Source organism: Canis lupus, chromosome 28 (assembly GCF_011100685.1).
Source record: "Canis lupus familiaris isolate Mischka breed German Shepherd chromosome 28, alternate assembly UU_Cfam_GSD_1.0, whole genome shotgun sequence".
Classification (NCBI taxonomy): Eukaryota; Metazoa; Chordata; class Mammalia; order Carnivora; family Canidae; genus Canis; species Canis lupus.
The window spans coordinates 181042-199426 of NC_049249.1; the positions used below are offsets into that span (position 1 = coordinate 181042).

An 18385-nucleotide genomic window follows, 5' to 3' on the forward strand; every position below is an offset into this window, starting at 1 on the left:
ACAGAGTTTCATATCTTTTAGCTTCAACTTTTCATTGCTATCACCCAGTGGCTTTAGCTTCCTGTGCATCTGCCACATTCACTGAAGGGCCTGACATTCTCTCTCCCACAGACTCTGACATCATCCAGGGCAAATCTGGGGTCTCAATAACCCAATGGATGCTCTAACCTCATAGCATTTGTATTTCTCTCTTGCAGGGGATACTAGTCCTCACAGTGATGGTCATTCCTTGAACTTACCACTACCTATAATGTCTAGTATCAAAAATCTCTTAGTTCTTAAATTCCAACATCACTTTCTGACCAGAAGCTCATGTTCTACCACCCCATCTGTGCTTCACTTCCACTCTAGCAACAATGTGACCAAATGGAGCTCCTCTGTCCTTTATGCCATCCACTTATTCCTACTTTACTGGCTCCTGGTTCCATCTGTCCTCCTAAAGTTAGACTTCATGGCTGATTATGGGAATAATTCTCCTACCAAATTGTTAACTCTTTTCATCCTTTGAATTTTAGCACATGTAGTGGACAACACCCCACCCTGGGTCAGTCCATGAGCCTGTGGTCAGGAGCCCCATAGTTAGGCTCTGGGAAGAAAATCATCATGTAGGTACATATTTATTTTATTGCTATAGAAAATTAATGGGTTCCAACTTCAGCATTTCCAGCAATTCTTTTCCCAGTTACTGTTTGGACTCCAATCAACTTCTTTGGTGATGACTCATCAGTCAGGCTTCCTGTTTAACTCCCATTCCTTTTATTCCTGTTGAACACATGTATCACCTGCCTACTAATCAAATCCACTTAGAGTAATGTCACTCATCACCTTCTCCTGTAAGCCATTTCTTTTCTATTTTTTGAATCTATTAAAGCTATGAGGGCAGCCCTGGTGGTGCAGCGGTTTAGTGCCGCCTGCAGCCCGGGGTGTGATCCTGGGGACCCAGGATCAGGTCCATGCATGGGGCCTGCTTCTCCCTCTGCCTGCTTCTCCCTCTGCCTGTGTCTCTGCCTCTCTCTCACTCTCTGTGTCTATCATGAATAAATAAAATAAAATCTTTTTAAAAAAAAGCTATGAGTTATTCTAGATCAACACTTCCCAAGAGAACTTTCTACAATGATGCAAATGTTCTACATCGGTGCTGCCCAATGTGATAGCCACTAGTGACATGTAACTAAACACTAGAAATGTGGCTACTGCAAGTAAGACACTGAATTTGTTGTTTCATTTAAGTTTAAATAATTTAAATTTAAGCTTAAATAGCCACATGTGGCTATTGTATTGGATAGCTTAATTTTGACCACTCCTTCTGGTCACTTATAAGTCACAAGTCATAAAAAAAAGTCACAAGTCACACAAATGTCTGTCAACTTTATATAAAAAGATACTAAAGTCTCTGCTTTCCATCTCAATGTCACTGCCCTGGTTGATCATGGCACCTGCTTATGGAAATTCTTCAATGTCTCCCAATTATCTTCATGATAAAGTTTGTGCTCCTTAACAGAAATCCAAGATATTTTACGTTTTGATTAGTCTCTGCTTACTTTCTATAGCCTCATATCCCCTCTCATTGTTCCCTGGCATTAAATTTTTACATTCCTGAAACACTTAACTGCCTATAATTTTCTATCCATATCCCATGGTATTTTGAATTTTGATTATTTACTTTTTCTTTCCATCTTTCTCATTTGGGTAGTTCTCCACCAAGATGTTCCGTCCTCCAACAAACCTTCCCCCAAACCCTAAGTGAAGCTAAGTACTTCTATTCCAGGCCCTAAAAGCATCCCACATTACCATGGAGCACAGTAACTGGATGTATCAGTAAGCATACCCAAATCTCCACTAGTTGGTAAGGTAGTGAGTGCCTGGCACAGTGGTTAGAACTATACCTTAAAGACTCAATACATATCTCTCACACTCAGCAGAAGCAGCCAAAGGACATCCCAGGATTAGGAAACTTCTAGTACTGATGCTTCCCACCCCAACTCTTCTATTTAGGTTTTTCATTTCTCCAGTCAGAGTTTGGTAAAGCAGAAACAGACACAGTGGTGTCTTAGCTTCTGGTACCAGGGAGAAACAAAAACAAGTTACTCAAAAAGTACCCCCAGTCTATAACACATCCTAATCCTAACTTCTCATCCTGACGTGTGGCTTATCTAATGAAATATATATCTCATACTGATTTTTTGAAACTTACAGACTTCCTCACAACTTGAAGTATTCGGATGATGAAATATTGGAGTATCTGGTAGTTCTCCAGGAAGACACGATAGTTTTTCAATTCCAAAGGCTTCTTCATAGAAATGGGCCAGTAATGGTGGCATTTGATAACTCCACCTTCTATCTCTCTGGTTATCATGACAATAACATTAGAGTTATTCTCTAAAACCATTTGCCAAAAGTCATCTATGGTACTTGGCAGTGGTCCTTGAGAAGCAATATAAAAATATTCTTCTCCAGAATTGACTATTCTAATATAGCTAGCATTGATGTAGTCCTTGTTTTCTCCAAGAGGAACGCGTGTTGAATCATCTATCATAAAAACAGAAATATCTGGTTGATAAAGGAAAAGTAGGAGATACAATACACCCTGGATTCATGAACATATTCCATACTGGTAAATCCATTTCTCTCTTTGACCAGTTGAGAAGATGGCATAGGAGGAGTTATATGAGTCCATGAATTTAAATTCTTCCCTCTTCCAAACCTATTGGCATGACCTACAAAATATACAATGAGGAGTATTATTTGTTTCCATCTTTTTCTACTGATCAGAGAAGAATGCCATCAGTGTCCAGACACTTTGGGAGATTTCTGTTAGGTATGGCACAGGTAGGATTAGGCCAAGGGAGTTACCTACTAGTCTGCAACTGAACACAGCAAAGGAGGAGTCATCTGAGGGAGCAAGTGAATGCTATTCTCCTACAAATGCAGAGAACCTGCAAGCCCAGAGCAGTAGAGCCCAGAATAAGAAAAAATCAACCGTGATAGTTGATCAGACACAAACTCTAGGATTAATGGAATTCTACCAATGCCCAAAATACATGGCAGCCAACTTTTATGTCCATCCTCAGCATTCACTGAGTGAAGCAGCATGCTAATCAAAGCAAAGTTGGCAAAATGTTGAGATAATAAATGCCCTCAGCAAAGGATAGAGCTTTCCTGCCATGCAGCAGTCTCACTAATAGCCCCTCCCTACTACTCAAGAGGACCACTTATCTGGCCAATAGGGTAAAACAAAGATAACTGAACAGGACCTTATACAATTTCTGACAGAACCCTTCTCAGATCCCAACATAGTAAACATAAACTTCCCCTTGTAAATATGAATAAATTGGAAAAACAATCACTAAATATATAAAGATAGCCAGTAATTCATAAAAAAGGAGACAATTTTTAAAAATCATAGCAAATATTCTTTCTATGAGGGAAGAATATTTTTTAAAAACTTCTATTTTTATTTAAAATGAAATATGGGCAGTGCCTGGGTGGCTCACTCAGTTAAGCATCTGCCTTTGGCTTAAGTATGATCCCAGGGTCCTGGGACTGAGCCCTGTGTCAGGTTCCCTGCTCAGTGGGGAGCCTACTTCTCCCTCTTCCTCTCCCTCTACTTGTGCTCTCTTGCTGGCTTGCTCTCTCTCTCTCTCTCTCTGTCAAATAAATGAATAAAATATTTAAAAAATGAAATATGAGAACATTATTTTATTATAAAAGAATAACATATCTACAGTTATTTATACATTATATTTTTAAATTATACAGGAGATAACAAAAACATTATAGTGCGATCTTCCATCATATATACAAATCATACATATATGTCATATATAAACATATAATAATAATAATAATAATAATAATAATAAAACCTGGCAAGTATTCACCAAAATGTTAATAGTGACTATTATCTAAATTTTTGTAGTGAATATATACTACTTTATAGCAGAACAGCATTTTTATATGTAAACGGAGATGAAATGTATGAAAATTAAACAATATAGAATAATAAAAGCTTGCTTTCAATTTTATAATTGAGAAATAATTTCATTGTTCAGTTGCATTCCACTTATTAGTGACTTTTCCCAAATCTATTTATTGATTTTTGGATCTATTGTGTGCCATACAAAGCACCACAAATTAGGTGGCTTAAAACTTTAGAAATGAATTTCTCCTATTCATATACAGTTCCAAAGTTTGTAGGGCCTTCCATACGATGTTCTATCTGGAACCTGCAAAGAAATCCTTGCTTCTCCGTGACTGTGAGAAATTTGAGGACAAAATTTGGGGTTCCCATTTGGTGGTTTATAGAGGCAGGCCATCATCGTGGGAGGTGGGTGCCTCCACCCTCCCACGAAGCCCTCCTTGTCTCCATCTGACTATCTTATTACAAGCACACCAGTCAGTTGAATTAGGAGCTACCCACCCCATCATCATCTCATCTTTACTAATTACATCTGTAGTGCCCCATTCCTAAATAAGGTCACTTTCTTAAGTCCTAAGGTCTACAACTTCAAGGTATGTTCTTTTGGACGATACAATTTAAACTAGGATATAGGGGAAGAAGAATCCTTTCTGAGATGCTTATAATTGTTAACATTTTTAAATATGCAACATAGTTGCTTTGCAGTGAAATGAATCCTAATAAAGTAAACATTAAGGCAATAAAAAAAAGCTTGCTTTCAAATAAAATCCACAATGACTCAATTAAAACGTCTAAAATGAGAAGTGTATGGGAAAAAAATCAGTGATTTAGAAAACTGACTTAGGAATTTTCCCAGAACTCAGAAAAAAAAAAAGATGAAAAACATGATGATAATGATTAGAATGTTAAAGGGTACAGAACATGTAAAGAAAATACAAAAAAAAAAAAATTTTCAGAAGCAAGCTACGGAATACACAGCAGAAAAGAAATAACTCAAGTGATCATAGGAGAAAGGTTCCCCAAGAGAAGACACAACTGTAGAATTCAGTGCAAATATGCATGCCAGGTCCAAGCAGTATTTATGCACTCTGTATATATATCACCTCATCTGAACTTCAAAACAATCCTTTGAATGAATTACATTATTCTTTCTTTTCAGATGCGAAACCTTTACTCAAAATGGCTAAGTAGTATGCTCCATATTATACAGCAATTCTTCTAGACTCCACAGTCTACAACTAAGTCCATCAACTGATGCCCCTCAAGGAAGACTCAAGTTTGAAGATGGAAAGACCACATCAAATACCAGACAACATTATTGAAGACAGCCACTAAGACCTCAAGACTAGCAAAGCATAAGGTCACAGACACAGGAAGCGAAACTTTGCTACTATATCACTAGCTTAATGAGTTGCACCACTCCCATTTCCAGTTCTCGATTCCTGAATCCTGGCTATGGCAGAAATAGCAATATATACTGGATGCTAATTTGGAGCATATACAACCTCCGAGAGAACACTGCCCCAGCCCTTTGAGATACTGCCACCTAGCTGGCACTGTAACTGAGTCTTTGAAGAAGACTGCTAACTCTGGGAAACGAACTAGGGGTGGTAGAAGGGGAGGAGGGCGGGGGGTGGGAGTGATTGGGTGACGGGCACTGGGGGTTATTTTGTATGTTGGTAAATTGAACACCAATTAAAAAAATAAAAAATAAAAAAATAAAAAGCATCCTAAGACAAGCAATCATCAATAAAGGATTTTTAAAGTAATTTTTTTAAAAAAAGAAGCCATTTCATGGCCAGCTGCTTCAGGAGGATGAGGAATATGTTAAGACCAGTGAATTCCACGAGCATGAGCCCACTGTCACAAATCATTTGCCTCAAGGTGAGCTCCTTGGACACAAGCAATGCTGTGTGGACTAATGATGTTACATAAAGCATTCTTTGGGTCCATGGATGGTAGATTTGGTAGAAGTACTGCATGCAGGGATGCAAATCCACATTGTGTCCATTCTGAAAAAAAAAAAGTACTGAAAAAAGCACTGTTGCTTCTATTATAGAAGTAGTTCAATGTAATCAACCTGCTGTCAGGTATTGGCTGAACCCCCAGGGAAGTAGTGCCATGCTGGGGCCTCAGCGTTGAGGTCTGCAGCTGGCAAACTGGGCACCCAGCAGTGACCATAGCAAAGTCAATCTGGGGGACTAGAAGTTCATGTTGCTGAGCCTATTTATTCATAACTTCTATTCCCAGTAGCACATCCACTTTGGTCATTAATCCATTGGGTAATGACAGGATTGGCTGGGAAAGAGACTGACTGGTATGCACAGAATGGATCATTCTATCCACCTGATTATTAAAATCCTCTCCTTAAGTCACCTTTCAGTGAGCATGGCCATATGGCACAAATATGTTCATGTTTTTTGCTAATTCAGAGAGGTCTATCCACACACCTCTTCTTCAGACCTCCTTGTAACCAACTTTCCAATCATGTTCCTTCCAAGTCCCTGACCACCCAGCTAAGCCATTGGCCATAGCCCCTGAATTAGCACAGATTTGCACCTCTGGCAAATCTGCTCCTTCTAAGCAATTTGCTCCTTCTAAGCAAAATGGACAATCAAGTATACTGCTCAAAGTTCTACCAACTAGGAAGATTTCCCTTCATCACTGTCTTTGGGGGATGTCCCCTCCAAAAGGCTGTAGTGTTCCTGCTGTCTGCTTCTGAGTGGTGCCTGCATACAGTGCAAAACCATCTGTAAACCACATCATAGTTTTCTCTTTCTTGGTCAATTAATAATAGGGAACTCCTCTTGAGGCCACAGATTCAGGCTGGAAGAGAGAAGGTAATGCAGCAGGAAAGGGGACCATGCACATTTTGGCTCCTTCATCTAACTTACTCATCATCTCAAATTCTGTTCAAACCCAACATTGTATATACCACTTGCATTTAATTCTGCTGTCCACAGTTTACTTTCTGGTTTTATGGCCTATGGTTAAATGTCCAGTCTCTAATAATACCTCATAGCAGGGCAAAAACTGTTCCTTAAAATGAGAGTAGTAATACAGAGATTGGCAGGGGTTTGTTCTAAAAGCCCATGGCATGAGCTATGATTCATTCACTTGTAGGGGCCTGCCACAGGTTCCAAACGGTATCCCTAGCTACCACTGACATTGTATCTACTGGATCATATGGTCCAAGTGGCAGAGCAACTTGCACAGCACCATGGACTTGCTGTAAAGCTTTTTTTTTTTTTTGTTCTGGGCCTCACTCAAACTAGCCTTAGTAAAATGAGCCAGGGTAGCACACTGAAATGAGGAATATGTTGTCCCCAAAGTCCAAAGAGGTCATTAGGCATTGTACGTCTTTGGGCTATAGGAGGAGTCAGATGCAACATCTTATCCTTCTCCTTAGAAGGGATTATTCTGGCATTCCCCACACCATTGAACCTCTAGAAATTTCAATGAGGTAGAATTTTTGTTGGGCTAATTTTCCCCTGTGACTCACAAATGTCTTATTGGTAAGTCTGGATAAGTTAATTGCTACTTCTTATTCCCTAGATTCAATCAGCATAATGCCATCAATAAAATGGACCAGTGTGATGTCTTAAGTAAGAGAAAGGTAATACAGATCCCTGGGAAATATATGATATATAGGGCTAGAGAATGGATCTATTCCTGAGATAGGGCAGTGGAGGTACACCACTGGCCTGGCCTGCTGAAAACAAGCTGCTTCTGGTGGTCTTTACATGGAGAAAAAGCACTTTCCAGATAATATACACTAGGTACTAGGGGATGTACTGATTTTCTAAAGCAATGAAATCACATCTGGTACAACAGCTGAGGTTATAGTCACCACCTGCTTAAGTTTATAATAATCTACTGTCATCCTCCAAGATCCATTTGTTTTCTCCACAGGTGAAATAACTGAGACGAATGGGAATGTTGTGGTACTCACCAGCCTTGCACCTTTCCAATTCTTGATGGGGACACTAATCTCTGCATTCTCTCAGGAATGCAGTATTGTGTCTGCTTTACTATTATCCCAGATAGAAGCAGATCTACAGGCTTCTACTTGGACCTCACCACCGTAACTGGCCATCCTCCACAGGTCAGACACCTGTGTGGGGATTCTGCCAGTTGCTGAATATGTCTATTCCAGAACTGTATAAATAACCACAGTGGGTCAAAATCCACTGGACCTGTGAAATGGACCCAAGCTAAAACTCCATTGCTTATCTGACTACTATAAGCATTACCCTTACTGGTGGATCAGGGTGACACTTTTGGTCTCCTGGAACTACTGTCAGATTAGTGTCAGTGTCAGTAAGAAATGGCAAAGAAGACCTTCAGTGTTCAGGGGTTTGATGTGCCCCTCTCCATCAGGATCTTCCCATATGTTTCCATTCTAATTTTCAGAAACCCAGTCCTTCTCAATCAATGCCCTCCCTTTAACAGCAAACACCTTGCAAGGTGGGGAATTTGACTTACATAGTAAGGCAGGCATTTACAGGATGAGACTGTGGGTTTGATTTTCAACAGTCTCAACTCCATGGCTATAGGAGATAAAGGTTTCTTTCAAGGAAAACATGAAAACTTTTAGGTCATTTATGTGGTGCTTGGGCTGGAAATTCAAATCCCTGAGATCATTCTTTACTTTCCTACTTTGACTAGCACAATTAGAACTAACCAGCCAATCTCATTATACTTTTTAGTTTGACAAAAATGTTCTAAGGTATGGAATATAGAGTAATCCAAACCTTGCTTCTTATAAGTATTTGAGAAGGAATACCTGGTAGTGAGATTCTGTGTATTTGTATTGCCATTATCACACCATGGATTACCATTGCTCTACTATTGGAAATAGAGTCATTAATGCCCTTAAGTTTTATCAGAGTAGGAAACCAATTCATAAAACTCATCCTTAAGATTCTGTTCCTGTAGAATCACTCTTGGTACCAAAATTTGTATCAGTCAGTGTTCTCAGAGAAGCAGAATCAATAGGCTACACACACACACACACACACACACACACACACACACACATACAGTGAGAGAGATTTATTTTAAGGAGTTGGTTCCCATGACTGTGGGGACTAGCCAGTCTGAAATTTGCAGGGTAGGCTATTAGGCTGGAGAATTCAGCCAAGAATTGATGTTACAGTCCTGAGTCCAAAGACAATCTGGAGACAAAATGGCTTCTTTCTTGGAAGACCTTAATCTTTTTCTCTTAAGGCCTTCAATTGATTGGATGAAGTTCATCCATATTGTAGAGGGTAACCTGAACTACTCAAAGTCCATGGATTTGAATGTTAAATATATCTACAAATACCTTTACAGCAACATCTAGACCAGTTTTTGACCAAATATCTGGGTAGTGTAGCTTAGCCAAGTTGACATGTAAGAGTAAGCATCACACAAGCTAAAAATTTTAGTAGATGATTTGAAGAAGGAAGATCTTTCTTGAAACTTAATTTAGTTCCCTAGAAGACCAAGTGAAAAAAAAAACAATAAAAAACTAGATGGCGGGGGGGGAGGTATGTGCAAAACTACAAAGAGGCAAAAGTAAAGAAATAATTAGAGAAAAGATGAAAGCCTTAGAAGACAGATCCAAGAGGCTAGCCCTATAAATCATAGGAGCTCCAGAAGAAGAAAAATGGAGCAGGGAAAGGAAGAACAATTACTAAATAACTGAACAAGCTTTCCTATAGCTAATGGAAGACTGAGTCTTCAGATTAAAAGGCTCTATGGATTCTAGGTAAGACCAATGAAATGAAATATACATAGTAAGGTTCCTAAGCTTCAGGAAAAAATTAAAATGTTATCAGGTTTCAGAATGAAAGAATATGTTTCTTATAGAATAAGATGACATTATCATTATATTTCTCACCTAAAACACTAGAAGCTGGAGGACAATGAATTAACACTCAGAAAAACTTAGAGAAAAGGACTGGAATCCCACAATTATAAAATAAACAAAGATATTCACTTGTCAGGGAAAAAAGGGAGAGAATGCATGCACATGTGAGAGAGAGGGTGAAAGAGAGAGAGATGCAGATTGAATTTGAGGCAACTATATCAACTATATAGCCTATCTTTAACCAAACAACTAATGAATCAGGACAGAGACCTCAAATTAAGGGAAAAGGGAAAGAAATAAAAAGCGTACAGAGTAACAAGCTTTGCAAAACATAGTTTTATGTCTATATAAAGAATGACTGAGAATCTATCATTTAAGTGCTAAAAATGGTTCTTGAAATAGAAAATAACATACAGCACAATAAAAATCTTTTTGTAATCTAGAAAAATATAGAGAAGCACTATTTCATAGTGGTTAAACCTAAGTTTGAATGCCAGACCTCTCTTATTTGCAGTGTGACTGTGGGGAAGGTAATTTATTTTAGACTTTTTGTAAAACAAAGATACTGTTAGTATGAACATCATAGCATTGTGGTGAGAATTAAATGAGTTACTGTGAAGGACTTAGATCAGCCCTGAGAACATACAAACATATTACTACTACTACTACTGGTGGTAGTGATGTTGGTAGTAATAGTAACAAACATAGAGGGGTGCCTGGTGGCTCATTCAGTTGGGTGTCTGACTTAATTTTGGCTCAGGTCATGATCTCAGGGTCATGAGACTGAGTCCCACTTTGGGCTCCATGCTCACTGGAGAGTCTTCTGGAGGTTCCCTCTCTCCTTCTGCCTCTGTCCCTCCTCTCCCCCACTCTCTCTCTCAAATAAATGTTAAAAAAAACCAAAAACATGCAGTGAGCTCACTAATGTATGGCATATGGATACTTGTTAAATCTCTCCCTTAGATAGCCGGTATTTTTCCAGCTATGTATATAATGGTAAACTGTACAAAATATTAAAAGTGTAATACATCTTTTGCACTCACTATCTTTTTAAAGTGTATTGAGGTATAATTGTCATATATGCACACCCATGAAACCAATACTATTAGAGATAACCAAACATCTCTATAACTGCTACAATGTTCTCATGCCCTTTAGTAATCTATCCTACTTGCTCTACTCCTGCTCTCAAAGCAACAAATGATGAACTATGAATTACTATGAATTTTCTAGAATTTTATGTAAATGGTGTGATACAGTGTATCAGTCTGATGGATACCACAGGCTGGGTAGCTTAAATAACAGACATTTATTTTCACAGTTCTGGAGGCTAGATGTCCAAGATCCAGGCGTCAGCAGAATTGGTTTCTTATATGGCCTCCCCTTGGCTTAACCAGTCCTGCCTTTTGTAGTGTCCTCATGTGGGCTCACATTGTTCTGTCCTCATACATTCCTGGTGTCTTTGGAGTGTCCTAACTCCTCTTCAGTCAAGATTGGATTAGGGAACACCCAAAGAGCCTCATTTTGTTTTAATTACCTCTTTAAAGGCCCTATCTCAATCTGACTCCTGGGGGTGGGGCAAGACGGCAGATGAGTAGGGTCCTCAACTCATCCAGCCTCACCAACTAACTTTCAAAACATCCTGAACACCTAGGAATTCAACCAGAGACTTATAGAAATAACAGCTGGAACACTACAGAGAGAAGGATTTCCACTGCTAACAAGGTAGGAGGCAGAAAAAAATAAAAAAGAATCAAGTGGAGCCCTGCAAGGAGCCAGGCTAAAGCCGGTTGTTGAGACCCTCCGGGACAGGAAAGCCTGGCCCCGGAGAAGGGGGAACTTTAAAAATCTGCACCAGATTCTTCCCAGATGGAAAAGTGCTCAGTAGGAAAACTAGGCAGAACCGCAGGAGGGGCAGGGAAGCCTCCAGATTCCCAGGGTCACTAATAGAGGAAGTGCGCCCCAGGGTAAAGTGCACCTCACACCACGGGCCCATCTCGGTAAAGGGCTAAAGCGTGCAGCCAGTGGGGCCTCAGGGAGAAGCCAGTAGGTCAGGCGGGGGCTCCGGGTGGAGGGGTCTGCGCCCTGCTGCCTTTGGGAGTCATGGACCCGGGAGCAGATTCCAGCAGTAGAGGCCCCGGATCCCAGGATGCCAGGAAGACACAGCCCAGGATCCTGTGCTCTCCGCAGGATAGGTGGAGGCACGGAGGGCACAGGACAGCGAGGACTCTCTTGCCACCAGGCGCCCCCAGCTGTGCAGGTCAGTACATCTGCCCCAGGAGCATCTAGGCCAGACTGTGGTAGTTATTGCAGGGAGCTGACTCCAGGGCTGGAGAGCTGGCTGCCACCAGTGTTGTTCCTCCTTGTGTCACCTTGTGCCTGGTAGGCAGGCAGGCAGGGGGAGGGAGGCAGTGCCATGGAACAGAGGCCTCATGGGGATAAATAGCTCCCACTGAGCCCAGCACCTGGTGGGGGGCGGGGTATCTCCCCAGGTACACACCTGAGAATCAGCACAGCTGGCCCCTCCCCCAGAAGACCAGCTGGAAGGACAGGGGAAGAGCAAGTTCTTGACCAAGCAGCGCTGGAAACCTCCAGGTCTGAGGGAAAATAGTATACAGACTAAAGGGTCCCTTTTTTTCTTTCTTTTTCCATTACAACTCGTTTTTATATCAGACTAAAAATATCCAATATTTTTTCTTTTTCCCACCTTAACAACAATATATTACCTCTTCATTTTTAAATCTTTTCCTTTTTGACTTTCATATTTCTACAATTACATGTCTTAGATATATTTTCCACTTCTGGATTCCCTTCAATGTATTCAATTTAATTTTTATAGATATACAAGATATGGACTTTTTTTGTTTTTTTCTGCCTCATTTTGTTTTACAATAATGGAAGTTAGTACTTTCTAATGCACGACCAACATACAACCAGAACCAAGTGGAACACCTTGTTGGTTCATTCTGTGAGATTATATTCTCTCTTCCTTCTCATTCTGCCCCCCTCTCTTATCTAGTTTATGTTTTGGTGGTCAGTGTTGGGGCTTTATCTAAGTTGCTGGTTTATATAAATTTGGGACTGAATATCTTCTAACATAGAGAACAAAATACACTCAGAACCAAGAGGATCACCCTCTAGGCCCCTCAGGTAGACTACATTCTCCCTCCACTACAACTTTGTCACCACCACCATCCGCCCCCCCCTTTCTATTTTTCCTCTTTTCTTTACGTTTTTTTCTTTTCCTTTTTTCTTCTTTGTTTTTGGTTTTTGGGTTTTTATTTTTACTACTTTGTTTTAAAGTTTGTTTTTCACTTTAGTGGTCCTTTTGTTTTATTTTGTTCTGTTCTTTTTCTTTTATTTTCTGGCCTCTGACCTCTTCAGAATCATCTGGGGTGTATTTTACTTAGGTCATGGTTGATATTTTTGACTCAGCCCACTCATACAGCCACACTGCACTGCACAAAATGACTAGAAGTAAGAACTCACCACAAAAGAAAGAACCGGAAACAATACTCTCTGCCACAGAGTTACAGAATATGGATTTTAATATGATATCAGAAATTCAATTAGAAGTAGAATTATAAAGCTACTGTTGGCTCTGGGAAAAAGCGTAAAGGAGTCTAGAGACTGTTACTGCAGAATTGAAATCTAATCAGGCTGAAATTAAAGGCCCTATCTCCAAGAACAGTCACATTCATAGGTACTATGGGTTAAGATTTTAATACATGAATTTTGAGGGAAAACAATTCAGTATACAATGTACAGTATACATCCTTTTGATTGGCTTTTTTTACTCCACATAATTATTTTGAGATTCATCATTAGTTTACTATTTTTTAGAGCTGAGTAGTACCTGCTGAGTGGACATATCAAATTTGTTTATTCACTCTCCTGTTGATGGATACTAGGTTGTTTTCAGGTTTTTCCTTTTGCAAATAAAACTGATATGAGTATTATTCCTATGGATGTCTATATGTAGATACATGCTTCAATTTCTCTCAGGTAAATACAGAGGAGTAGAAATGTTGAATCATATGCTTAACACTATAAGTTAAACTCTTCTGTAGCTGGTGTGAAATGTATCTTATTAAAGTTTTAATGTGTGCTTTCCTAATGATTAAGAATATTGAGCATATTTTCACATATTTGTCACCCATATATCTTCTTTGAAGTAGCCACTCAAATCTGCTCACTTATTGTTGGGTTTTTTTGTCCTCTTATTGAGGTGTAGAAATTCTTTAGATATACTAAATACAAATCCTTTGTCGGATAAATGTTTTGAATGTGTTTTTCTCCCAGTCTGTTGCTTGCCTTTTCATTTTCCTAAGAATGTACTTTGAAGAGCAATTTTTTATTTAAATCAAAGTGTAATGTGTTTTTTTCTTTTACAGTTTAGGGTTTTTGTGTCCTATTCAGAAAAATTCTGCCAAATCCAAGGATTTTTCTCAAGTATTTCTCAATACTTTTTTCAAGTATTCTTCAAAAGTTTTATGGTTTTAACTAAAATTGGGCCTATCATCTATTTTGAGTTAATTTTTATATAAGGTATGAGATAAGAGTACAGTTCATTTTTAACATATGAATAAGCAATTGCCCGGAACCATTTGTTGAAATTATCCTTTCCTCATCACTTGCATCCTTAAATTCAGATATTATCATCTGCACTGCCTTCCTTGCATGACTCTAGACAGCACTCAATATGTTTAAACATGCTCTGTAAAGTGGAGAACTACTAGAAATTTAAGTTACTATCATTCTTAGTTTGTTCTGAGTAGATCCTGACCAGAGACAAGTAACAGAAAAAGTATTAGGCCACAAATCAGAGAATATGACTTGTGGTATGGCCCCACTCATTTATTCGCCTTCAAAACACCTTTTAACTCAGAGCTTATTCGCTCTTCTGTGAAATAGGAATTATGGAATCCAATAGTCTACTTCAGAGATATTTTATGAAGAATATATATAATTATGCATTTTAAAATGCTTTGCAAATTGTAAAGCACTACAGAAATATAAGATGTTGTCTTTATATCTAAAAACCTCCAGACTACATAATGAGGTACATTCTTGCCTTGCATAGTAGCATAGGGCCATAAATATGACCATGCAAGCTGAAGCCATACAAAAGATTTTAATAATCAATTAGACAAACTATGATTGTTCAGCAACCTTTTCCAGGGCAAGCTATTTTTTTCTATAATGCTATTCACATTCCATTAGGATTTCACTCCCAGTATTACTACTTTTATTTTCTTTTTTAAATAATAAATTTATCTTTTATTGGTGTTCAATTTGCCAACATTTAGCATAACACCCAGTGCTCATCCTGCCAAGTGCCCCCCTCAGTGCCCATCACCCAATCACCCCTCCCCCCACCCTCCTCCCCTTCCACCACCCCTAGTTCGTTCCCAGAGTTAGGAGTCTTTCATGTTCTGTCTCCCTTTCTGATATTTCCTACCCATTTCTTCTCCCTTCCCTTCTATTCCCTTTCACTATTATTTATATTCCCCAAATGAATGAGACCATATAATGTTTGTCCTTCTCCGATTGACTTATTTCACTTTTACTTTCTTTGCTTCAATTTTATCTTTGTTGATGAATCAACTTTTGATAATCCATTTTTGTAAAATGTGATATAGACTTATCACTGAAAAATAAGGAGGTGACACAACTACATGCTTTGGTATCTGCATGAGCTGAATAACAGGTACATAGTACCAACTGCAGACATATTTTAAAAGAAGTAAAAAAAGAAAAAAAGTGACATGATTAGTCAGTGATCGTGATGAGCATCTGTTATTAACATAGTAATTTGCAGACCAAGAATTAGACGTGAAGTTTGTACTTTATGCAATTACTCACAGTTAATATATTGTGATTACTGAAATCTGAATTGTGTTAATACCTCCAGAACCCTCCCCATCTCTCAGTTCCCACTGCTGCTAACTTAGATCAAGCCTGTTTCATCTCTCAGCTGGTCTGTCTGTGTCACTGCCTCCATGCCCATCTACTCACAGCAGCAACTGAAATGATTTTCCTAAAGTACAAATCCCTTCAAAGTTTTTCTTTGGCTCTCTGCTATTATCATGGTAAAGCATGACTTTATAATTATAAAAGTAATGAGTATCTTCCCAGATAACTAAAATAATTTATTCTGCTATCTTCTGTGGGGACAAGAACCTTGATGAATATTTCTGAAATCACAGTAATGAACCACTATTATAGACATTTTAAGAGATTATGCCAACAATTTGGTGCTACTCTGAGAGATCAAAGGTCCCAATTATATAATTCCTGTCTCTACCTGTGCAATTGGAGGTATTAAGGAAGTAGACTCAAAAGGACTTTATGACCACTTTTAAATATTGCAGGTGACTCAAAGTTTTTTGGCTTGGACAATGGGGTGGCTATATTAAATAAGTGAGAGAATAAAGGAGGAAGGTCAAGATGGAGGAGGAAGGGTAAAGTACTTAGAAAATTTTTTACTTTGAAAGGAATGTGAGGCATAGAATGAGATTTCCTAAGATTAAAAATGTGCTGTATTTTGTTTCTGCTCTTTGGATGGCCTGAGATAGAGAAATCCTGTGAGTAACTGGGTAGGGAGGTGAGAGGCACTAGCTTCACCAAGCACAGGGCCCTTAGAGACAAACAAAGAGCAGCCTTCTGTTGGAGGGCAGACTGGCAGCTTTATTGTCCAGGACAAAGGATATAAATAGTTCCATTGTATTTGAGTGTCTAGACAAAACAAATCAAGGCTTGGATTACCAATAGTGACAGATGTCTCAGACTATTAGGCTTATATTTTAGATGGTTCCTGGCCTAGGAGTAGAATGTGCATAAGGATGAGTCTGAAGGACTTCTATAAATAAACCTATGATAGTTGCTGGAAGAAGTACCTGAAATGGAATACTTGAAATTCATCATGTATTCTAGGATGTTCAAGAATATGCCTAGGCTACCCATTACTAGCTACCAGAGCTCTTCATCATGGTCACAAGTCACAAGGCTGGTACTGAAAGCCATACAATCCACTTTTTATCTTTTCCAAATGTAAACAGGAAAATAATCATTTTGTAGCTTACATGGAAGAATATCCCGATATCTGTTTTTATCTCTGTTGCGTAGTTCATTTCCAGAGTTGAATGCACCAGGTAGGCTCTTAAAATCTAAAGTCTTTAAAAGGTAAGAAATATAAGTCATGTATTTACTATAACAAAAAGAAAGAAAAAAATCTGCCCTGTTTAGTGTTCATGATTCTTAAACCTCTATATGGCATGACCCGATGTTAAATGTATTGTATGATAAGTGAAGTCAGAATCCCATTAAAAAGTACTATATAAAATATCTCATATTTGAGATGTCATTCAACAAGCTGCTTGATAAGAAAATGTTAATCTCTCTGGAGGTACTTTTTCCCTTGAACTTCAATGTTTTTCCTTTTCATAAAAAAAAACCCAATATAGTACATTCACTTCTTAGGACCTATTCATTAATCTACCATTTTGTAAACAAAAATAATAAAATAACATCCAGAAAAATATATAAACATATAAACAAACAAATAAACAAAAACCAGTCTCACAATTTATTCCCTGCCCCATGAAAGAATTACAGCTAGGATACCAATTAAAGAATTCTTCCTTTCAAAAAAATTTCATTACCAAATGTGAATTCAGTAAACATTTACTGAACATTTAGTACATACTAAGTATTTTTCTAGATTGGAATAAAAAGATGAATCTGAAAATGGCCCCATCCTTAAGGAGTTATCAAAGCAGTCAGAGGTGTGATCAATGTACAGAGATGCGAGTATAATGGTAGTGCTTATGACCACTAGTCATCATATGAAGTTAGTCATATGAAAGTCTGTGTGTGTGGAAGAAAAGGAGAGCAGAGGTGAGCAGGCATCACTCCAGGGGGAAAGGACAGGAATAAAGGGATGGGGGCATACATCTCCCCTTGGGGAAACAGTGAATATGGTAACAACAGCACAGAGAACATGACCTAGTCCAGAGCGAAACTAAAACTACCTAGGAAGGCCTTGTTTCATATATAAAAGAAGTGGAGACATATCCAGTTCTACACTATTAGGATATTTGTGGATAAAGCCTGAGAGTCTGTACTTTTCAAAAGTTTTTCAGTAATTCTTGGGTAGCCAACTTGGCACCACCAGTCTTTAACTAAGTGTTGGCAACTATTGGCATGGCAAATGAGAAGCCAGTGAAAGTTTTAAGCCATAGGATAATATGATAAGATTTTTACCTTTGTTACGCAAGCCAATTATAAAATTAACTTGGAGGGGGGAGGAGCAAGATGGCGGAAGAGTAGGGTCCCCAAATCACCTGTCTCCACCAAACTACCTAGAAAACCTTCAAATTATCCTGAAAATCTATGAATTCGGCCTGAGATTTAAAGAGAGACCAGCTGGAATGCTACAGTGAGAAGAGTTCGCGCATCTATCAAGGTAGGAAGACGGGGGGGGGGGGGGGGGGGGGGGGGGGGGGGAGAAATAAAGGAACAAAGGCCTCCAAGGGGGAGGAGCCCCGCGAGGAGCCGGGCTGAGGCCGGGGCGAGTGTCCCCAGGACAGGAGAGCCCCGTCCCGGAGGAG

General features: G+C 39.0%; 1 protein-coding gene across 24 annotated transcripts in view; it reads right to left on the bottom strand.

Annotated features, from left to right (window-relative positions):
* PTPN20 (protein tyrosine phosphatase non-receptor type 20) overlaps positions 1-18385 on the bottom strand; it is a 114916-nt gene that overhangs the window by 10905 nt on the left and 85626 nt on the right. For 22 of the 24 annotated variants that reach the window (XR_005380338.1, XR_005380343.1, XR_005380340.1 and 19 more), the window contains 2 exons: positions 16859-16949; positions 2195-2529 (listed from right to left, as the gene is read on the bottom strand). Coding sequence is in view for 17 of the 24 variants with exons in the window: in XM_038578005.1 (XP_038433933.1) it covers positions 2195-2529; positions 16859-16949 (426 nt within the window). In the remaining 7 variants the exon portion in view is untranslated. The remainder of the gene's footprint in view (positions 1-2194; positions 2530-16858; positions 16950-18385) is intronic. The other 2 variants (XM_038578009.1, XM_038578008.1) reach the window with 1 other exon arrangement.